The sequence below is a fragment of the Chiloscyllium punctatum genome, chromosome 22, assembly GCF_047496795.1.
Source record: "Chiloscyllium punctatum isolate Juve2018m chromosome 22, sChiPun1.3, whole genome shotgun sequence".
NCBI classification, from domain to species: domain Eukaryota; kingdom Metazoa; phylum Chordata; class Chondrichthyes; order Orectolobiformes; family Hemiscylliidae; genus Chiloscyllium; species Chiloscyllium punctatum.
This window is the reverse complement of record NC_092760.1, coordinates 55,118,352-55,134,256: the sequence shown is the minus strand read 5'-3', so window position 1 is coordinate 55,134,256 and position 15,905 is coordinate 55,118,352. Positions and strand designations below refer to the sequence as shown.

Below are 15,905 nucleotides of genomic sequence, written 5' to 3'. Positions count from 1 at the left end.
GCACTGACCTGGTGCATGACTGGTCTTTTGAAAATGGTGGAAGTAGTGGGAGCTGTGGGAGATGCCATTAGTAGTGAACTCTTCCGCCATTGCTGCGATGAAGCTATCATGACTGGGCCACCGTAAGGTTGTGTTGAATGCAGAGAATAGCATGAGAAAAGTCACTCATGGTTACAGAGAGAAACTTGCTATGGAGTTCCCCAAAATTGCCAATTAGCTGATTTCTCACAAAATTCAACCTAAACGCCTCTTTGCGCATTCCCTGGTCCAATATGGGTGTGCTGCAGACTCAGCAGTATAGACTTTGCACGTAGAAAAGCTCATCATTTCATCCAATATGCACACCCCTCAAACACACTTTGTGCTCAAAAAGATTCCTCAATAATATATTATTTTCAAATATAATTTTTCCAGTGTACATTTTGCTTAATTGTTACTGGAAGAATCTTTCAGAAAGTCTTCCTTTGTAAGAATAAATGTAGAGGAAAACCGAGATTAAATATACAGTGAGGGGAAATTCTTTTGAGTTTAGTCCCCTCTACTGGTAGATCCTCAGCATTGCTATGGTATGCACCATTTGCAGTGAGGACATTTACAGAAACTGATTGGGTGTACAGGATACAATTGCAAAATTTGTCGATGACACAAAACTGGGAAGAATCAAGTCATATACCAGTGAGGATTGAGAATCAGTTAACAGTGCGAAGGTAAATAAGGCAGATACAAATTAGATACAATGGGAATCAGTGATTAGATCCCAGCCATTCACATATGTATCGATGATTTGGACGAGCAAATTAAATGCAATATTTCCAAGGCTGCTGACACCACAAAACAAGATGATATTGTGAGTTTGAGGAGGATGCAAAGAGGCTTCACAATGATCGAGACAAGTTGAGTGTGTGGGCAAATGCACGATAGATGCACTGTAACATGGGAAAAATGTGAAGTTGTCCATTTGGTATTTAAATAAAATCTTACAATCATATAGGGTAGAAAGACGACCTTCAGCCCATTCAGTCTGCACTGGCAAAACTACTCTCAATATACAGCAGACCAACTTTCCCACACTTGGCCCATAACCCTGAACGTTGCAACGTTTCATGTGCTCATCCAGGTGCATATTGTGAGGTTCCCACCTCAACTAACCCCCAAGCAGTACATTCCAGATTTCCACCATCCTGCGAGTGAAAACTGTTTTCCACAAATCCTCTCTGAAACCCCTGCCTTTCACCTTAAAACTATGGTCTCTCGTTAATGTCCTTTCAACGAGCGAGAACAGCTGCTTTCCATCCATCCTGTCCGTGCATATTCTTACACACGCAATCAGATCCCCTCACAGCCAGCTCTGCTGCAAAGAAGGAACTCAGGCCTATCCAGCCTGTCTTCACAGTTAAACTGCTCCATCCCAGGCAACATGCTGGTGAATCTCCTCTGCAATCCCTCCAGTGCAATTACTTTCTTTCTATAGTGCGGTGACCAGAACTGCGCACAGTATACCAGCTGTGGCTTTGCCAAAGTCCTGTACAGCTCCAACATAACCTCCCTGCTCTCAGAATCTTTGCCGTGAGTAATAAAGGCAAGTGTTCCATAAGCCTTCTTAAAAACCCTATTAACCTATCTTGCTGCTTCAAGAATCTGCGGACAAACAAGGACTGTCTGTTTCTTTTGTGCTTCTAATACCCTACCATTTATGAAGTACTCTTTGTCTTATTCCTTCTTGCAAAATGCATCACCTCACACATCTGCCAATGATCTGTCCATTTGACCAATCTGTCTATATTCTACTGTAATCTAAGACATTGTTCATCACTGTCAACCATCTGGCCAATCTTTGTGTCTTTGTATCATCTGCAAACTTACTTATCATTCCCCCACTCCTCATATTTTCTTTTGTATTATTTATAAACTACACAAACAATGGGCGGCACAGTGGTTAGCACTGCTGCCTCACAGTGCCAGAGACCCGGGTTCAATTCCTGCCTCAGGCGACTGACTGTGTGGAGTTTGCATGTTCTCCCCATGTCTGCGTGGGTTTCCTCCGGGTGCTCTGGTTTCCTCCCACAGTCCAGAGATGTGCAGCTCAGGTGAATTGGCCATGCTAAATTGCACGTAATGTTAGGTAAGGGGTAAATGTAGGGGTATGGGTGGGTTGCGGTTCGGCGGATCGGTGTGGACTTGTTGGGCCGAAGGGCCCGTTTCCACACTGTAATGTAATGTAATCTAATCTAATAAAGGGCACAGCACTAATCCCTGTGGTACATCACTGGACACCAGCTCCCAGTCACAAAAGTAGTCTTCTACCACCATACTGTCTTCTACCATGAAGCCAAATATGAACCCAAGTTTCCCTGGATCCCAAGTGCTTTAAGATTCTTTTTCAGAAAGATTTTATCAATGACTTTGCTGAAATCCAGATAATATCAACTGCACTAACCTCTCTCTGCACCTGGTCACCTCCTCAAAACTTTCCATCAAATTTGTAGAAATGACCTCTAACAAAGTCATGCTGACTGTCACTGACCAAACCTTGCTTCTCCAAATTTTCTTCAACAGTTTCCCTACAACTGATGTAAGACTTTCAGTAATTTCCTGATTTATCTCTAAAAGCCTTCTTGAACAGTGGAACCATATTAGCTGTCCTTCAGTTCTATCGCACCTCCCTGTAGCTAGACAGGAATTAAAATTTGGATCAGAGTCCGTGTCATTTCCTCCCTCATTTCCCATAGCAGCCTGGGATACAACTCATCTGGAAATGGGGATTTTCTCACTTCTCAGCCTGACAAAGCCTCCAATAACTTCTCGCTCCCTATGTCAAGCTGCTTAAGAATCTCAGAATCCCTCTTCCCAAATTCTGAATCAACATCCTCCTTTTCCAAAGTGAACACAGATGTGAAGTACTCATTTAACACTGAACCAATGACTTCTAGCTCCATGCACAAATTTCCCCTTTTATCCCTAATGTACAGTTTCCCAGGTTATTCTCTTCCTCTGGATATACTTGTGGAATATTTGGGGATTCTCTTTGATCTTACCAGTCAGTGTTTTGTCCTGCCTCCTCTTTGCTTGCCTAGTTGCTTTCTTAAATTCCCTCCTGCACTTTCTAAATGCTACTCTGCTGTTTTGCTCCTTTTGTACCTATTAAAAGACGTTCTTTTCCTTCTTATCCAGTATTGAATATTCCTAGACATCAAGGGTTCTCGGGACTAGTTGCTCCTCCATTTCACCTTCAAAGGAACATGTTGGGCCTGTACTCTCGCTAATTCCAATTTGAACCCTCCCACTGTTCTGCAGTAGATTTACTCAGAAGTAACTGTTCCCAGTCTACTTTGACCAAATCTTGCTTTATTTGAATAAAACCTGCCTTCCCCCTGTCCAAACCCCATTTTTTGTAGATGATAATTTTCTTTTCCCACAGCAAACATAAAATGTATGAGGTGTTCTGGTCCCTGGCATTAAAGCGCTCCCCACCCCCCACATTGCAATTCCACATTTCAATCCACACCCTTAATCTATCTATCTTGCCAAAAGTAATCCTTGCGTTGGAGGCCACCTCAAAGACCTGTCCGGCTTTTTTTCCCCAGAATTAGGCCCAACACTGCAGTGCCCCCTGTTGGACCTCCAATATGCTGTTGTGTGGAAAACTTTCCTGAATACATTTCAAGAAATCTGATCCCTCCAAACCCATTACACTATGACTATTCCAATTAATGTTGGGGAAATTGAAATCTCCTAATATAATTACCATATTTTTATTTTAACACACTTCAGTGAGCTGTCTACATATCTGCTCTTCTATTGCCCACTGACTGTTTGGGGGTCTCTAATATACTCCTAACAATGTGACTGCCTCCTTTTTATTCTCAGGCTATCCCCACAAGGCCTCACTTAAAGATCCTTTAAAGGTAGCATCCCTCCTTACTGCAGTCCCACTCCTCCCTTAACATGCGTCCGTGATGACAACAACATTGCAATTCCACATTTCAATCCACACCCTTAATCTATCTATCTTGCCGAAAGTAATCCTTGCATTGGAGGTCAATCTGCCTCTCCCTTTATCCCTTGAAACTGAGCATGACTGAACTGCCTTTGCCTTGGTTCCCATGCTAAACTATGTTGACTTACTGTTGTACTAATGCTCTGTATCCCTCCCCCTCCATATGGTTTGAACTCTTCTAAGAACCATAGTGCTTCTGCCTACAAAGATGGTGGCACCACTCTGGTTCAAGTACGGTCTGTCCTAGTTGTACAAGTTCCATTATCCCCAGAAATGGTTCTAAGATACAGAAATCTAAAACAATCCCTTCTGCACCAACTCTTGAGATACATGTTCATCTGCCCTATTCTCCCATTTCTGGACCCAGTAGCACATAGCACTAGGAGTAATCTACAGATCACAACCTTTGAGTTCCTGCTTTTTAACCTACCACCGAACTCCCTAAATTCTTGATGGAATACCTCGTGCCTCATTCTATCTATATCATTGGAACCAGTGTATACCACAATCTCTGTCTTGTCATCCTTTTCTTTTTGGATGCCTGATCCTAGCACCAGGGAGGCAACACACCATCCTTGAGTCACGTCTATAGCTGCAGACACACTTGTGTGTTCCCCTAAATAATGAATCCCAATCACTATCACGCTTCCTTTCTTCTTCCTCCCTTCCTGTACAGTCAGGCCAAAAGCTTGGCTCTGTCTGCATTCACTTGAGGAACCAGCGATAAGTGGTGGGTAAAGATTGATGTATGAAGGGACCTGGGTGTCTATGTATATAGAACACTGAAAGCAAACACACAGATGTAGCAAGAAGTTAGCAGAGTAAATGATATGTTGGCAAGAGGGTTTGAGAACAGCAGTAAGTCTGTCAGGCAAGGAAGCCTTACTGCAGCTGTACAGAGCTTTGGTAAGCCCACTCCTAGAGAATTGTGAGCAGTTTTGATTTCCTTACCTAAGAAAAAGTATTTTTGCCATGGAGAGAGTACAGAGGAAATTCACCAGACTGATTCAAAGTATTATAGGATTGTCATGTAAGGAGAGGTTGGTTCGACTGGGTCTGTATTTACTAGAGTTTAGAAGATTGAGAGGGGATCTCATTGAAACTCTGACAGGTGTGGACAAGCTGGATACAGGAGTGGCTTTACCCCTGACCAGGGGTCCAGACAAATGTTCACCTTTCCAGGAAAAGGGTAGGCAATTTCAGACATTTCACTCAGAGGCTGGTGAACCTGTGGAACTCTGCCACACAGAAGCTTGTGGAGACCGAGTCACTGACTATATTTTGAAAATAAATAGATGAATTTCTAAAGGCTAAAAGTGTCAGGTGGTATTGAAGGAAAGCAGGGTCGCATTGAGATAGAGAATCAGCCATGGTCACGTTGAATGGTGAAATGACCTCAATTGGCTAATTGGTGTTCCCCTGCTCCTACTTTGTATAATTCTATAATTAACCATTGACAGAGAATGAAACATCTTGCTTGTTGGGAAATTAGGTTGCAGCTGTGCCTTTATTCCAAAACCAGTGGATCAGGTCTAACCTCTGCCACATCCAATCATGAACGGTGGTGGACAATTAAACAAGTCAATGGAGGAGGAGGCTCTCCAAATATCCCCATTCTCAATAATGGGGGAACTCAAAATATCAGTGCAAAAGATAAGACTGAAGCACTCACAGCAATCCTCTGTCAAAATTGCCAAGTGGATGATCCAGATAGGCCTCCTCAAATTATGCCAATACTGCAGATACCAGTCTCGAGCCAATTGAACATGCTGCACATCAAATAATACATGAAGATATTAGACACTGCAAAGACTACAGGCCCTGGCCACATTCAGGCAATAGGAATGAAGACTTTTGCTCCAGAAGTTGCTGCTCCCACGCCAAGCTGTTCCAGTACTGTTATAATACTAGCATTTACCTGACGTGAAAAATTGCCCAGGTATGTCCTATACATGAAAACGAGGAGAAAGCCAACCCAGCCAATTATCATCCCCTCAGCCTGCTCTCGATTTCAGTAAAATGATGGAAGGTGTCATTAACAGTGCGAAGCAGCACCTGCTTAGCAATAACCTGCTCTTGAAGGCTGCATCTAACTGATCTGCCCTAATCAAACTGGAATCAATTGAAATTGGTTTGAATTCTCCATTGATTGGAGTCATATCTGGCACACAGGATGATGGTTGTAATTGTTGGATGTCAATCATCTCAGCTCCCTGACATCTCTGTAGGAGTTCCTCAGGGTAGTATCTTACGCCAAACCATCTTCAGTTGCTTCACCAATGACCTTCCCTTCATCATAAGGTCAGAAGTGGGGATGTTTGCCAATGATTACATAAAGCTCAGTACCATTTGAAACTCATCGGATACTGAAGCAGTCCATGTATACAGGTTTGGGCTGACAATTGGCAAGCAACATTCGCATTGCACTAGTGGCAAGCAATGACCATCTCACAAAAAAGAATATTTAACTATCACCATTTAGCATTCAATTGTGTTACCATTAATTAAACAACATCCTGGGGGATTGACCAGAAACTGAACTGGACCTGCCACATAAGCACAGTCTTCCTAAGGCCTGTGTACAAGTCAGGAGTGCCTTGTAAATGGAGCACAAGCTTCAAGGAGACAGGAGGTATTCCCTACTTGCCTGGATAAATGCAGCCACAACAACACTCAAGAAGCTCAACATATCTAGGGCAAAGCAGCCCGCTTGATTGGTACCATATCTACAAACGTCCACTCTTTCGACCATCTACAAGGTGCACTGCAGAAATTCAGATGCTCCTTAGACAGCACCTTCCAGATCCATGATCACTGTCATCAAGAAGCTAAGGACAGCAGAGAAATGGGAACACCACTACCTACAAGCCACACACCATTTTGACTTGGAAATATTTTTCTTGGAAATATAGTTCCTCAGTGTCTCTTGGTCAAAAGCTGGAAGTTCCTCCCTAACAGTACTGTGGATCCACCTACACAAAATGGACTGAAGTGCTTCAAGAATGTAGCTCTACACCACTTCTCAAGGGAATCTAGGGATAGGCAATAATTGCCAGCTATACCCAAGACTCGTGAATGAATAAAACAAAATCCCCAGCCTGAGAGATGATTGAACAAAAGCATTATAAATTATTTCAAGGCTCGACAAGGTGGATGTTTCCTCTGGCTGGGGAATTTAGAACCAGTCTCGGAATATGAAAAGTTCATTTAGGCTTGAGATGAGAAGATATTTTTTCACTCAGAACTTCACGAATCTTTGGTATTCTCTATACCAGAGATTAGTGGTGTTCAGTCACTGATTATATTTAAGGCAGAGATTGAAAGATATTTGGCTACTGAGAGAATTAAGGGCTTTTGGAATAGTGAGGAAAGTGAGTTTGGGGTATAAGATTATCCAAGATCTTACTAAATGGTGGAAGGCTCCTAATGTTCTTAATTTCTAAATAATTTATGGCTTACTGCAGGTAGGTAACTGAGGTCATTTTACAATCAGGCCACAAATTCAGAACCATCTGGTAACATGTTATAGCATTTTGAGGTGTATATCTTTCTCCATTTTCATCATTTTTAATTCCATTGCATTTCTTTAAACAATTTCCAAGAAAGCTGTTGCAGAAACTTTTAAAAAATAAATTTGCAGATGTAGTTGATTTTACTACTCAGTTATAAATTGTTCAATTGTGTTAAGCGTTGAGTTCGCTTCAGTAAGTTTTCCAAAGATCATATGAAGATAAATTACTAACAAAGCTTCAACACAAAGAATTTTAACTTTGGTCTTTTTTTCAGAAATTTTCCTTAATTTCTGTGAATTAGAACTATAGATGTTCTATATATTTCAGAATTATCCTATTTTTGCTGTAAAAGAATGTTTTCAAGCACTGAGGTGCCTTAAAGGTGAAGAAATACAGTATTCTAATGTTTTGAGGGAAATCTGTTTTCTTGAGCTGTTTCCTTCTCCTTTGCAGTGATTTCTCGCACAATGAAGGATTCATCCCTTTCTCGTTCTTTGGCGACATCTTTTTCCCATTTTACACAGAATAAAATGCTGACTTCTTAAATAAATATTTTTACTTGAACATTGAAAGAACTTGGTTTTCCCCTTTAAGACAAATTTGAATAAACTCTTCTTCTGTCTTCAATTTTCCATGTGATTGGCCAAGTTAAACTGCTGTTTTCCCAATTTTTACAATAAAGTTACTTTTTTTTTATAACAACGAATTTCCTAATTCTTGAAACAATTGTAACAATACTCATTTGCTCAATGTAGCATGTTCATCTTCCTTTCAGCTTCTCAGCCTCGAATTTTCCTTTTGAAAATAAAATATTTCACCCTTTCTTTAAGGCACTTCACTCATACAGCTTGTCTGATATTGACAACTGTCACTGAAACTCTGCTTTGTCATCACAAGGTTTTTTTTTTAAACATTTTTCAAGAATTTTAATTGATTTGAGCTTTTATAGACAGGCTTACAACATTCTTAATGCTGGCTGTGCTCTGACAGAAGCTGTCAGGCTCTGATTGCTATCAGGCTGCTGAACATTTAAAGGTACATTCACAGATTTCTGGCTTAATATTTTTCTTCTTGGATAGCTGTATTTTTGCAAAACTGAAGATTCCTCAGTCTGTCATCGCTAACTTATTTTACTTGACGGTAGTGCCTGCACTGCTACCATCTCATGTATTTTAACTAAATGAAATCTTAGATGCCCACAACAATCACAATCACCATTGTATATATGTGGGTTTCTTCTAAAACTATCTGGATTTCTTGGATATAGTCACTGCCACAAAACATCCTTCCTGGTGTTAGCCCACTATAAAGATAGCATGTGGGGAGTGTTGCCCACGCAATGTCTCCAGCAGAAGATCTCCTCAATCTTAGCAAATGATAAAAACATTTATTACATATTATCTAATAGTTCAGAAAATAGTGTCTAAAGTATATGATGGTCCCTTGTGAGACATAGGCCTTAAGTTAAAAGTAAGTTCACGTTACAGCTACGGAAACATTCTCACACTGCATTGGTTACAAGCATAGAACTCTAACAATGCTGAAGAGCTCATCACAGGAACGGATTTTTATATCCCGATTTGCAGAACATCTCTCATGATGTTAGTTCACCCTTTCAGGTCTAAACTTTCTCACAAAACAAAGAGGAGGCCAAGATCAACCATTTGCTTGAGATTACTAGGATTGTCAATGTTTCAGACTTGTCTTTTGCTCGTCTACTTCAGTCTTGAGGATCAGATGTTTGTGGAGCCTGCTCCTGTTGCTTGTTTATTGTTCATTACTCTTCATGACTGGGATATGGCAAAACTCCTGAGCTTTGCTCTGATCCACAGGTTGTGGAATAATTTAGTTGTTTGTAACTTGCTATTTCTGCTGTTCAGCATGTATCTAGCCCTATGTTATTAGTTTTCCCAGGTTAGTACTTCATTTTTAGATCGGCTTGGTGTTCCTCCTGACATGGTGCCATACATAATCAATGAAAGAGGGTTGATTCCCTTGCTTTATGGTAATACTAGTGAGGGATATGCTGGGCCATCATAAAATTCTTCTGTTGTTGCTGTCGTACAGTGGCTTATGGATGGCCAATTCTGCGTTGTTAGAACTTTCCTGGATTAATTCCATTTACATATTGGTGGTATCACACAATACAATAGAGAATGTCTCGACGTGAAAATGGAAATTTGTTTCTGTAACTATTCCTACTAACGTAGTTATGGACAGATGCAGCTGTGATGGGTAGATGGATGAGGACAAGGTCATTATGACAGTATGTGATATTCATACCACCTTTGGCAAGGTCTCTCTGGCAAATGGGTGAGTGGTGATGCCAGCAAACTGCTCTTAGTGATGGATGCTTCAGCCCCTCAGCTAGAGAATACTCTCAGCCCTTCTACCCTTTATACTTCTTCCAATTATATTCAACATGAAGGAATACGGTCTCAGCAGTTGAGGGAGACAGTATATGATAACCAGCAGCATTTATCCTTGTTTATGTCAAACCTGACGCTGTGAAACCATTTTCGATCCAGAGTCAATTGCAAGGCCACTTAGGGCTACTTTCTCCTGCCTGAATATCATTATGCCACTATCTGTGGGATTTATCCAACCAGTGGGATTGTTAATTAGAAAAGAAGTGGTCCACGATGATCAATTTTGTCACTTGAGACCAATTCTAATCTTCATAACTTAGTCAACTTAATGGCATTGATACGACTATGGTATTGCATTTTTTTCAAAATGAAAACTTTTGTTCCTAGGGCTGTTGAACTCCAAATTTGGTCGTGGTTGGACTGATCATCGTAAGATTGCTGTCAACTGCTTTCGCTGTTTTGGACCAGGTCAAAAGGACTTTGAATGCAAAATTTCTGAGGAATGTATGTTTTTTTTAGATGCTATTGACACATACAAAGGAAAGCCTTTTGATGCCAAGTGGCTTGTAACTAACGCAGTTTCCAACATCACAAACCTAATAATTTTTGGAGAGCGTTTCACATATGATGATAAAGAGTATCAGCACATGATTGAGATATTTAGTGAAAATATCGAACTGGCAGCCAGTGTATGGGCATTTTTATATAATGCTTTCCCTTGGATTGGGATCCTGCCTTTTGGAAAACATAAGCGTTTATTTAAAAATGCAGCAGAAGTGTATGACTTTCTACAAAAGATTATACAGCGATTTTCACAAAACAGAACATCACAGAAACCCCGGCATCTGATTGATTCATATTTGGATGAACTGGAAAATAACATGAATGATCCTGAATCTTCCCTATCAACAGAAAACTTAATTTTTACAGTTGGGGAACTTATTATAGCTGGAACTGAGACTACAACTAATGCACTTAGATGGGCCATCTTGTACATGGCACTGTATCCAAATATTCAGGGTGAGTAAACAGCAATAGAATTGGACTGTTATTTCACAGATAGTAGGAGAGGATAGAATATTTAATTTACAAGTCTTATTGTGAAATTCAACCACCTTCATTCTCACTTGGGTCCTTGTGGGAAAACTTTATCAATGAATTCAAGTGAGCAATGATACTTAATCATTTCAAATTACATTTGATTAATGTACAGTTATTATTTCTAAACAAAACTTGTCATGCAGTTTTACTAAAAAAAATACTATTTTCAGTGCAGATGCCTTGTTATAGATTGAAAGTCAAATTATTTTTGCCGATGAATTAAAAAAACTCATTGTAAATGACTGTAAATGCAGCAATATATTTATTCATGTGATCAGCAGTGAATTCCTGAGATCCCACACCATTTTTATAATTTCTGATAGAATTTAAAAACTAACATGATACCTGCAGTTAAAGTTCATTTATTTAGAGTAATATTACATAATGGGTGAGTTGGAGAGAGTAGTTCAATGTAAGTTAAACAATGGAGAAAATTCAAGGTTAAAACTTGAAGATTTTATCATTTGAACACCTTAATCAGATTAGTATTTTCTTATCAATTCCCACTTAACCGCAGTAATTTATATAATAGCTCTAAAGTGCTCTCATGGTAAGTGTACTTTCTGAAATAAAAGAAAGATATCATTAAGAGTGTTATTTCTGCCTTTTCAGAAAAGGTACATCAAGAAATTGACAGTATAATGGGAAAAAATCAAATACCTTCTCTGGAACACAAGCCACAGATGCCGTACACAGAGGCAGTTCTTCATGAAGTTCTTCGATTTTGCAACATTGCTCCACTTGGTATTTTTCATGCAACTGCCAAGAACACCATAGTTCGAGGTTATTCCATTCCAAAGGGAACCACAGTTATAACAAATCTTTACTCTGTACATTTTGATGAGAAATATTGGAGCACTCCTCATGTATTTTGCCCCGAGAGATTTCTGGATAGCAACAAACAATTTGTGAAGAAGGAAGCATTTGTTCCGTTTTCTATTGGTAAGTAATGCAAACATGCTGCATTTGGATAAGAAACTGATGCAAGTGAATTAGAAAATATTCCTCTGCCTAACAGTTCCAAACAGGTCCTAGCAGTTTTTGATTAGTGAAAGTGAGAGACAGAGAGAAGCAATCCCACGACCAATGCATCTAAGCTGCAGTCCTGCCATATCCAGTTGTGAATGACAGGGGCAGCACAGTGGCCCAGGGAGCAGCACTGAGGCTCAGTGGTTAGCACTGCTGCCTCACAGCACCAGGGACCCGGATTAGATTCCACCCTTGGGCAACTGTCTGTGTGGAGTTTGCACATTCGCCGTGTCTGCGTGGGTTTCCTCCAGGTGCTCTGGTTTCCTCCCACATTCCAAAGATGTGCAGGTTAGGTGGATTGGCCATGCTAAATTGCCCATACTGTGCAGGCTAGGTGGATCAGCCATGGGAAATGCAGGGTTGCAGGGATAGGTTAGGGGGTGAGTCTGGGTAAGACATGCTTCAGACGGTTGGTGTGGACTCAATGGGCCAAATGGCCTGATTCTACACTATAGGGATTCTATTTTCTTTTAAATTGAACATCTCACTGGAGGAGCAGATTCTACAAATATCCCCATCCTCAATGATAAAAGAAGCTGGCACATCAGTACAAACGATCACAGCAGTCTTCAGCCAGAAATTCTGATTGGATGATCCATTCTAATCAGCGTCACAGACACCATTCTTCAGCCAATTTGATTCACTCCACATGATATCAAGAAACCGTTGGAGGCACAGGACACTACAAACACTATGGCGCCTCACAACATTCCAGTAATAGTACTGAAGACTTGTGCTCCAGAAATTGCTGCTCCCCTAGCCAAGTTCTTCCAGTATAATTACAACACTGGTATCTACCGGACAATGTGGGTACACAAAAATCTACACAAAAAGCAGGACAAGTCTAACCTGGCCAATGAATGCCCCATCAGTATACTCTCTATCATTAGTAAAGTGATAGAAGGTGTCATCAACAGTACTATCAAGCAGCACCTGCTCAGCAATAATCTGCTCAGTGTCACCCAGTTTGGTTCTGCCAGGTCCACTCAGCTCCTGACCACATTTGTCTATGGCTGAACCAAAGAATTGAATTCCAGATGTGAGATACTGAATCAGTCCATGTTCAAGATCTAGACAATACCCAAGTTTGGGTTGATAAGTAGCAAATAACATTTGGGACACACAAATACCAAGCTATGACCATCACCATAAGAAACAATGTAACTGCTGCCCCTTGACATTCAATGGTGGTACCATCACTGAATCCCCCACTATCACCATCCTGAAGTTACTATGACCAGAAACCCAACTGGACTCACCATATAAACACAGAGGCTACAAGAGCAGGTCAGAGGCTAGGAATACTGCAGCTCGTTAACTCACCTCCTGACTCTCCAAAATCTACCCACATCTACAAAGTACAAGTCAGGAGTATGATAGAATACTCCCCACTTTCCTGGATGGGTGCAGCTCCAACAACACTCAAGAAGCTTGACATCATCCAGGACAAAACAGTCTCTTGAATGGCACCACATCAACAAGCATCCACTACCTCTTCCACCAATGCTCAGTAGCAGCAGTGTGTACTATCTACAAGATGCACTGTAGAAATTCACTAGAGATCCTTCACACCTTCCAAACCTGTGAACACTTCCATCTAGAAGGACAAGGGCAGCAAATACATGGAAACGCCTCCACCTGTAAGTTTCACTCCAAGCCACTCACCGTCCTGACTTGGAAGTATATCGCAATTCCTTCACTGCCAATGGATCAAAATCCTAGAATTCTCTCCTGAAGGGCATTGTGGTCAAGAGCACATGGATTGCAGTGATTCAAGAAGGCAGTTCACCATCATATTTTCAAGGCCCGCTAGCACAGGTTAAAAAGTGCTGGTGAAAAAGTCCCACTGGTGAATGGAAGAAAAAGTTAAATATTTTATGAAATGCTTTCAAAAGTACAGTGCTGCTTTAGCAGTGGTATTGCACTAAGACTGCAGTTGTCATGGAAAGGGACTTGCAAAACTCAGTTGGAAAAAAATTAAAATGCGCTTTTAGGGAACTCTGCAAATGGTTTAATAGAAGAATAAGCCCCCATACAGACTAGAACATCTCAGATCAGAAATTAACTGGGGTACAACTGCAACAAAGAGAAAATTCATCCAAAGTTCTTGTTTCTGAAAACTATATATTGGGTGCTGTAGCAGAGTAGATGAATGAAGATTTCCAGTGAGAACTAAAAGAAGCCTGACTTTTACTTTTGAGTTTGCAATCAGAGATTGTACATTAGAAGTAGAACTATATCACCATTCCGTTACTGCCACTAGGTCAAAATTCCCATCCTCGCAACACTGTGAGGGTCCCAGCAGTCCAAGCTTTTCAACAGTTTCAGAAAGCAACTCACTCACCCTTTTTACAAGGCAGTTCAGGATGGGCAATAAATACTGTCTGACCAATGACACTCACATCCTGTGAACAGATTTAAAAAAAATATACTTGCACAATTACTAGAGCATTACTTGCTTTCGTGGAATCATGTCCCATTTGGAATGAGAGACCTTAAAAGCCAAGCAAAGCAATTTAGCTTTTTAAAAAACCTTCAGTTCTTGCAGAATTCCCAGATTTGGACTTGAATGGTATTGTCATGCCATTCCAAAGTCCTAAATTCATAATGAATGTGTCCAAAAGTGGAATTTATAAACACTTGGACAATGAGCTGTTTTTTAGATTTGTATTTTCCCATTACTGTATATGGGAATTTCTTTTATGGCCAGTTGCTATCAACAAGACATCCAACCAACATTGCACCATTCTTGGGGTATATGAAATGTGTAGGTACAGACCAAAAAACTGTACATCTCCTTAACCAAAGTAGCCAGATTGAAGAGTTGTCAATGAGCAGTGCATATTTGAATCATGCAACGTAAGTTAGAATAATGAATTCAGTGTCTAAAATCAGAAATGGGATACAAATATTAAATTGAGATTGAAAGAAGACACAAGAGTTTCTTTAATAATCACTAACAATAACTAAAAGCTGTAAGATTGTGAATTTTTCATACCTGTAAAAGCTCTCAGTGCTTTTTTTTGGCATTAAGAAAGATTTATCATACCAGTGAAAGGATACTTAGAATGTAATGGCTTGACCTCATCTTTTGTGGCAAATTTTGTGTACAAGTATGGTAAAAAAAAACAGGAATTTCATTTCTATTTATCTCATGCACCTTTTTAAGATGCACTTACAGACAGGAACTTGTGGATTTGCACACTTATTGTACAACTCCGAACGTTAATGTCTAATTTGCACATAATAAATGATGAGCACAGTTAACCTTCCTGTTATTTTTACAAGCCCTATCTCATGCATAGTGTGCAATTTTTTGTAAGCTTGGTAACAGCTTTAGGGTGAACAGTTTAGGACTGATAATATTCAATGCTTTGAGCAGGACGAAGAGTTATTTAAAAATTACACAGTTTTTTTTCATGAATTTTGAGTAACTAGTTAACAATTCTATGTTTCGCAGGACGAAGGAATTGTCTTGGAGAAAAGCTTGCAAGAATGGAGCTATTTCTGTTTTTTACCATGTTATTACAAAGATTTCATCTTCATTTTCCACCAGGAACAATTCCAAATCTGAAACCTAAAATGGGAATGACATTACAGCCTTATCCATATCTTATCTCAGTTGAAAGACGCTAAAATAAAGGGAATGTTACCTCCAATTAAAATAAAAAAGAAAAAGCAATCTAGAATTCAAAATGTTTGTTGTAATGAATTCTCTTCCATATTTCTAAATCTCTACTTTAATCTTGTGATCTAAAAATTCTGAATGCAGATAATGTGAAATACCCAAAAGTTTAAAATCAGAGTGCAGAAGGTCATATGGCAAAGTGTTTCTGGGTCAGCACTTTAAAACCATGATCCATTTTATCCATTCTTCTACTTTTCCCTGTAGTCCTG

The 15,905-nt window shown here is 40.0% G+C and overlaps 1 protein-coding gene across 1 annotated transcript in view; it reads left to right on the top strand.

Moving 5' to 3' along the window:
• cyp2r1 (cytochrome P450, family 2, subfamily R, polypeptide 1) overlaps nt 1-15,644 on the top strand; it is a 29,467-nt gene extending 13,823 nt beyond the window's left edge. The window contains exons 3-5 of the mRNA XM_072591764.1: nt 10,266-10,898; nt 11,592-11,921; nt 15,469-15,644. Of these exons, the coding sequence (XP_072447865.1) occupies nt 10,266-10,898; nt 11,592-11,921; nt 15,469-15,644 (1,139 nt within the window). The remainder of the gene's footprint in view (nt 1-10,265; nt 10,899-11,591; nt 11,922-15,468) is intronic.
• Nucleotides 15,645-15,905: the final 261 nt, after the last annotated feature.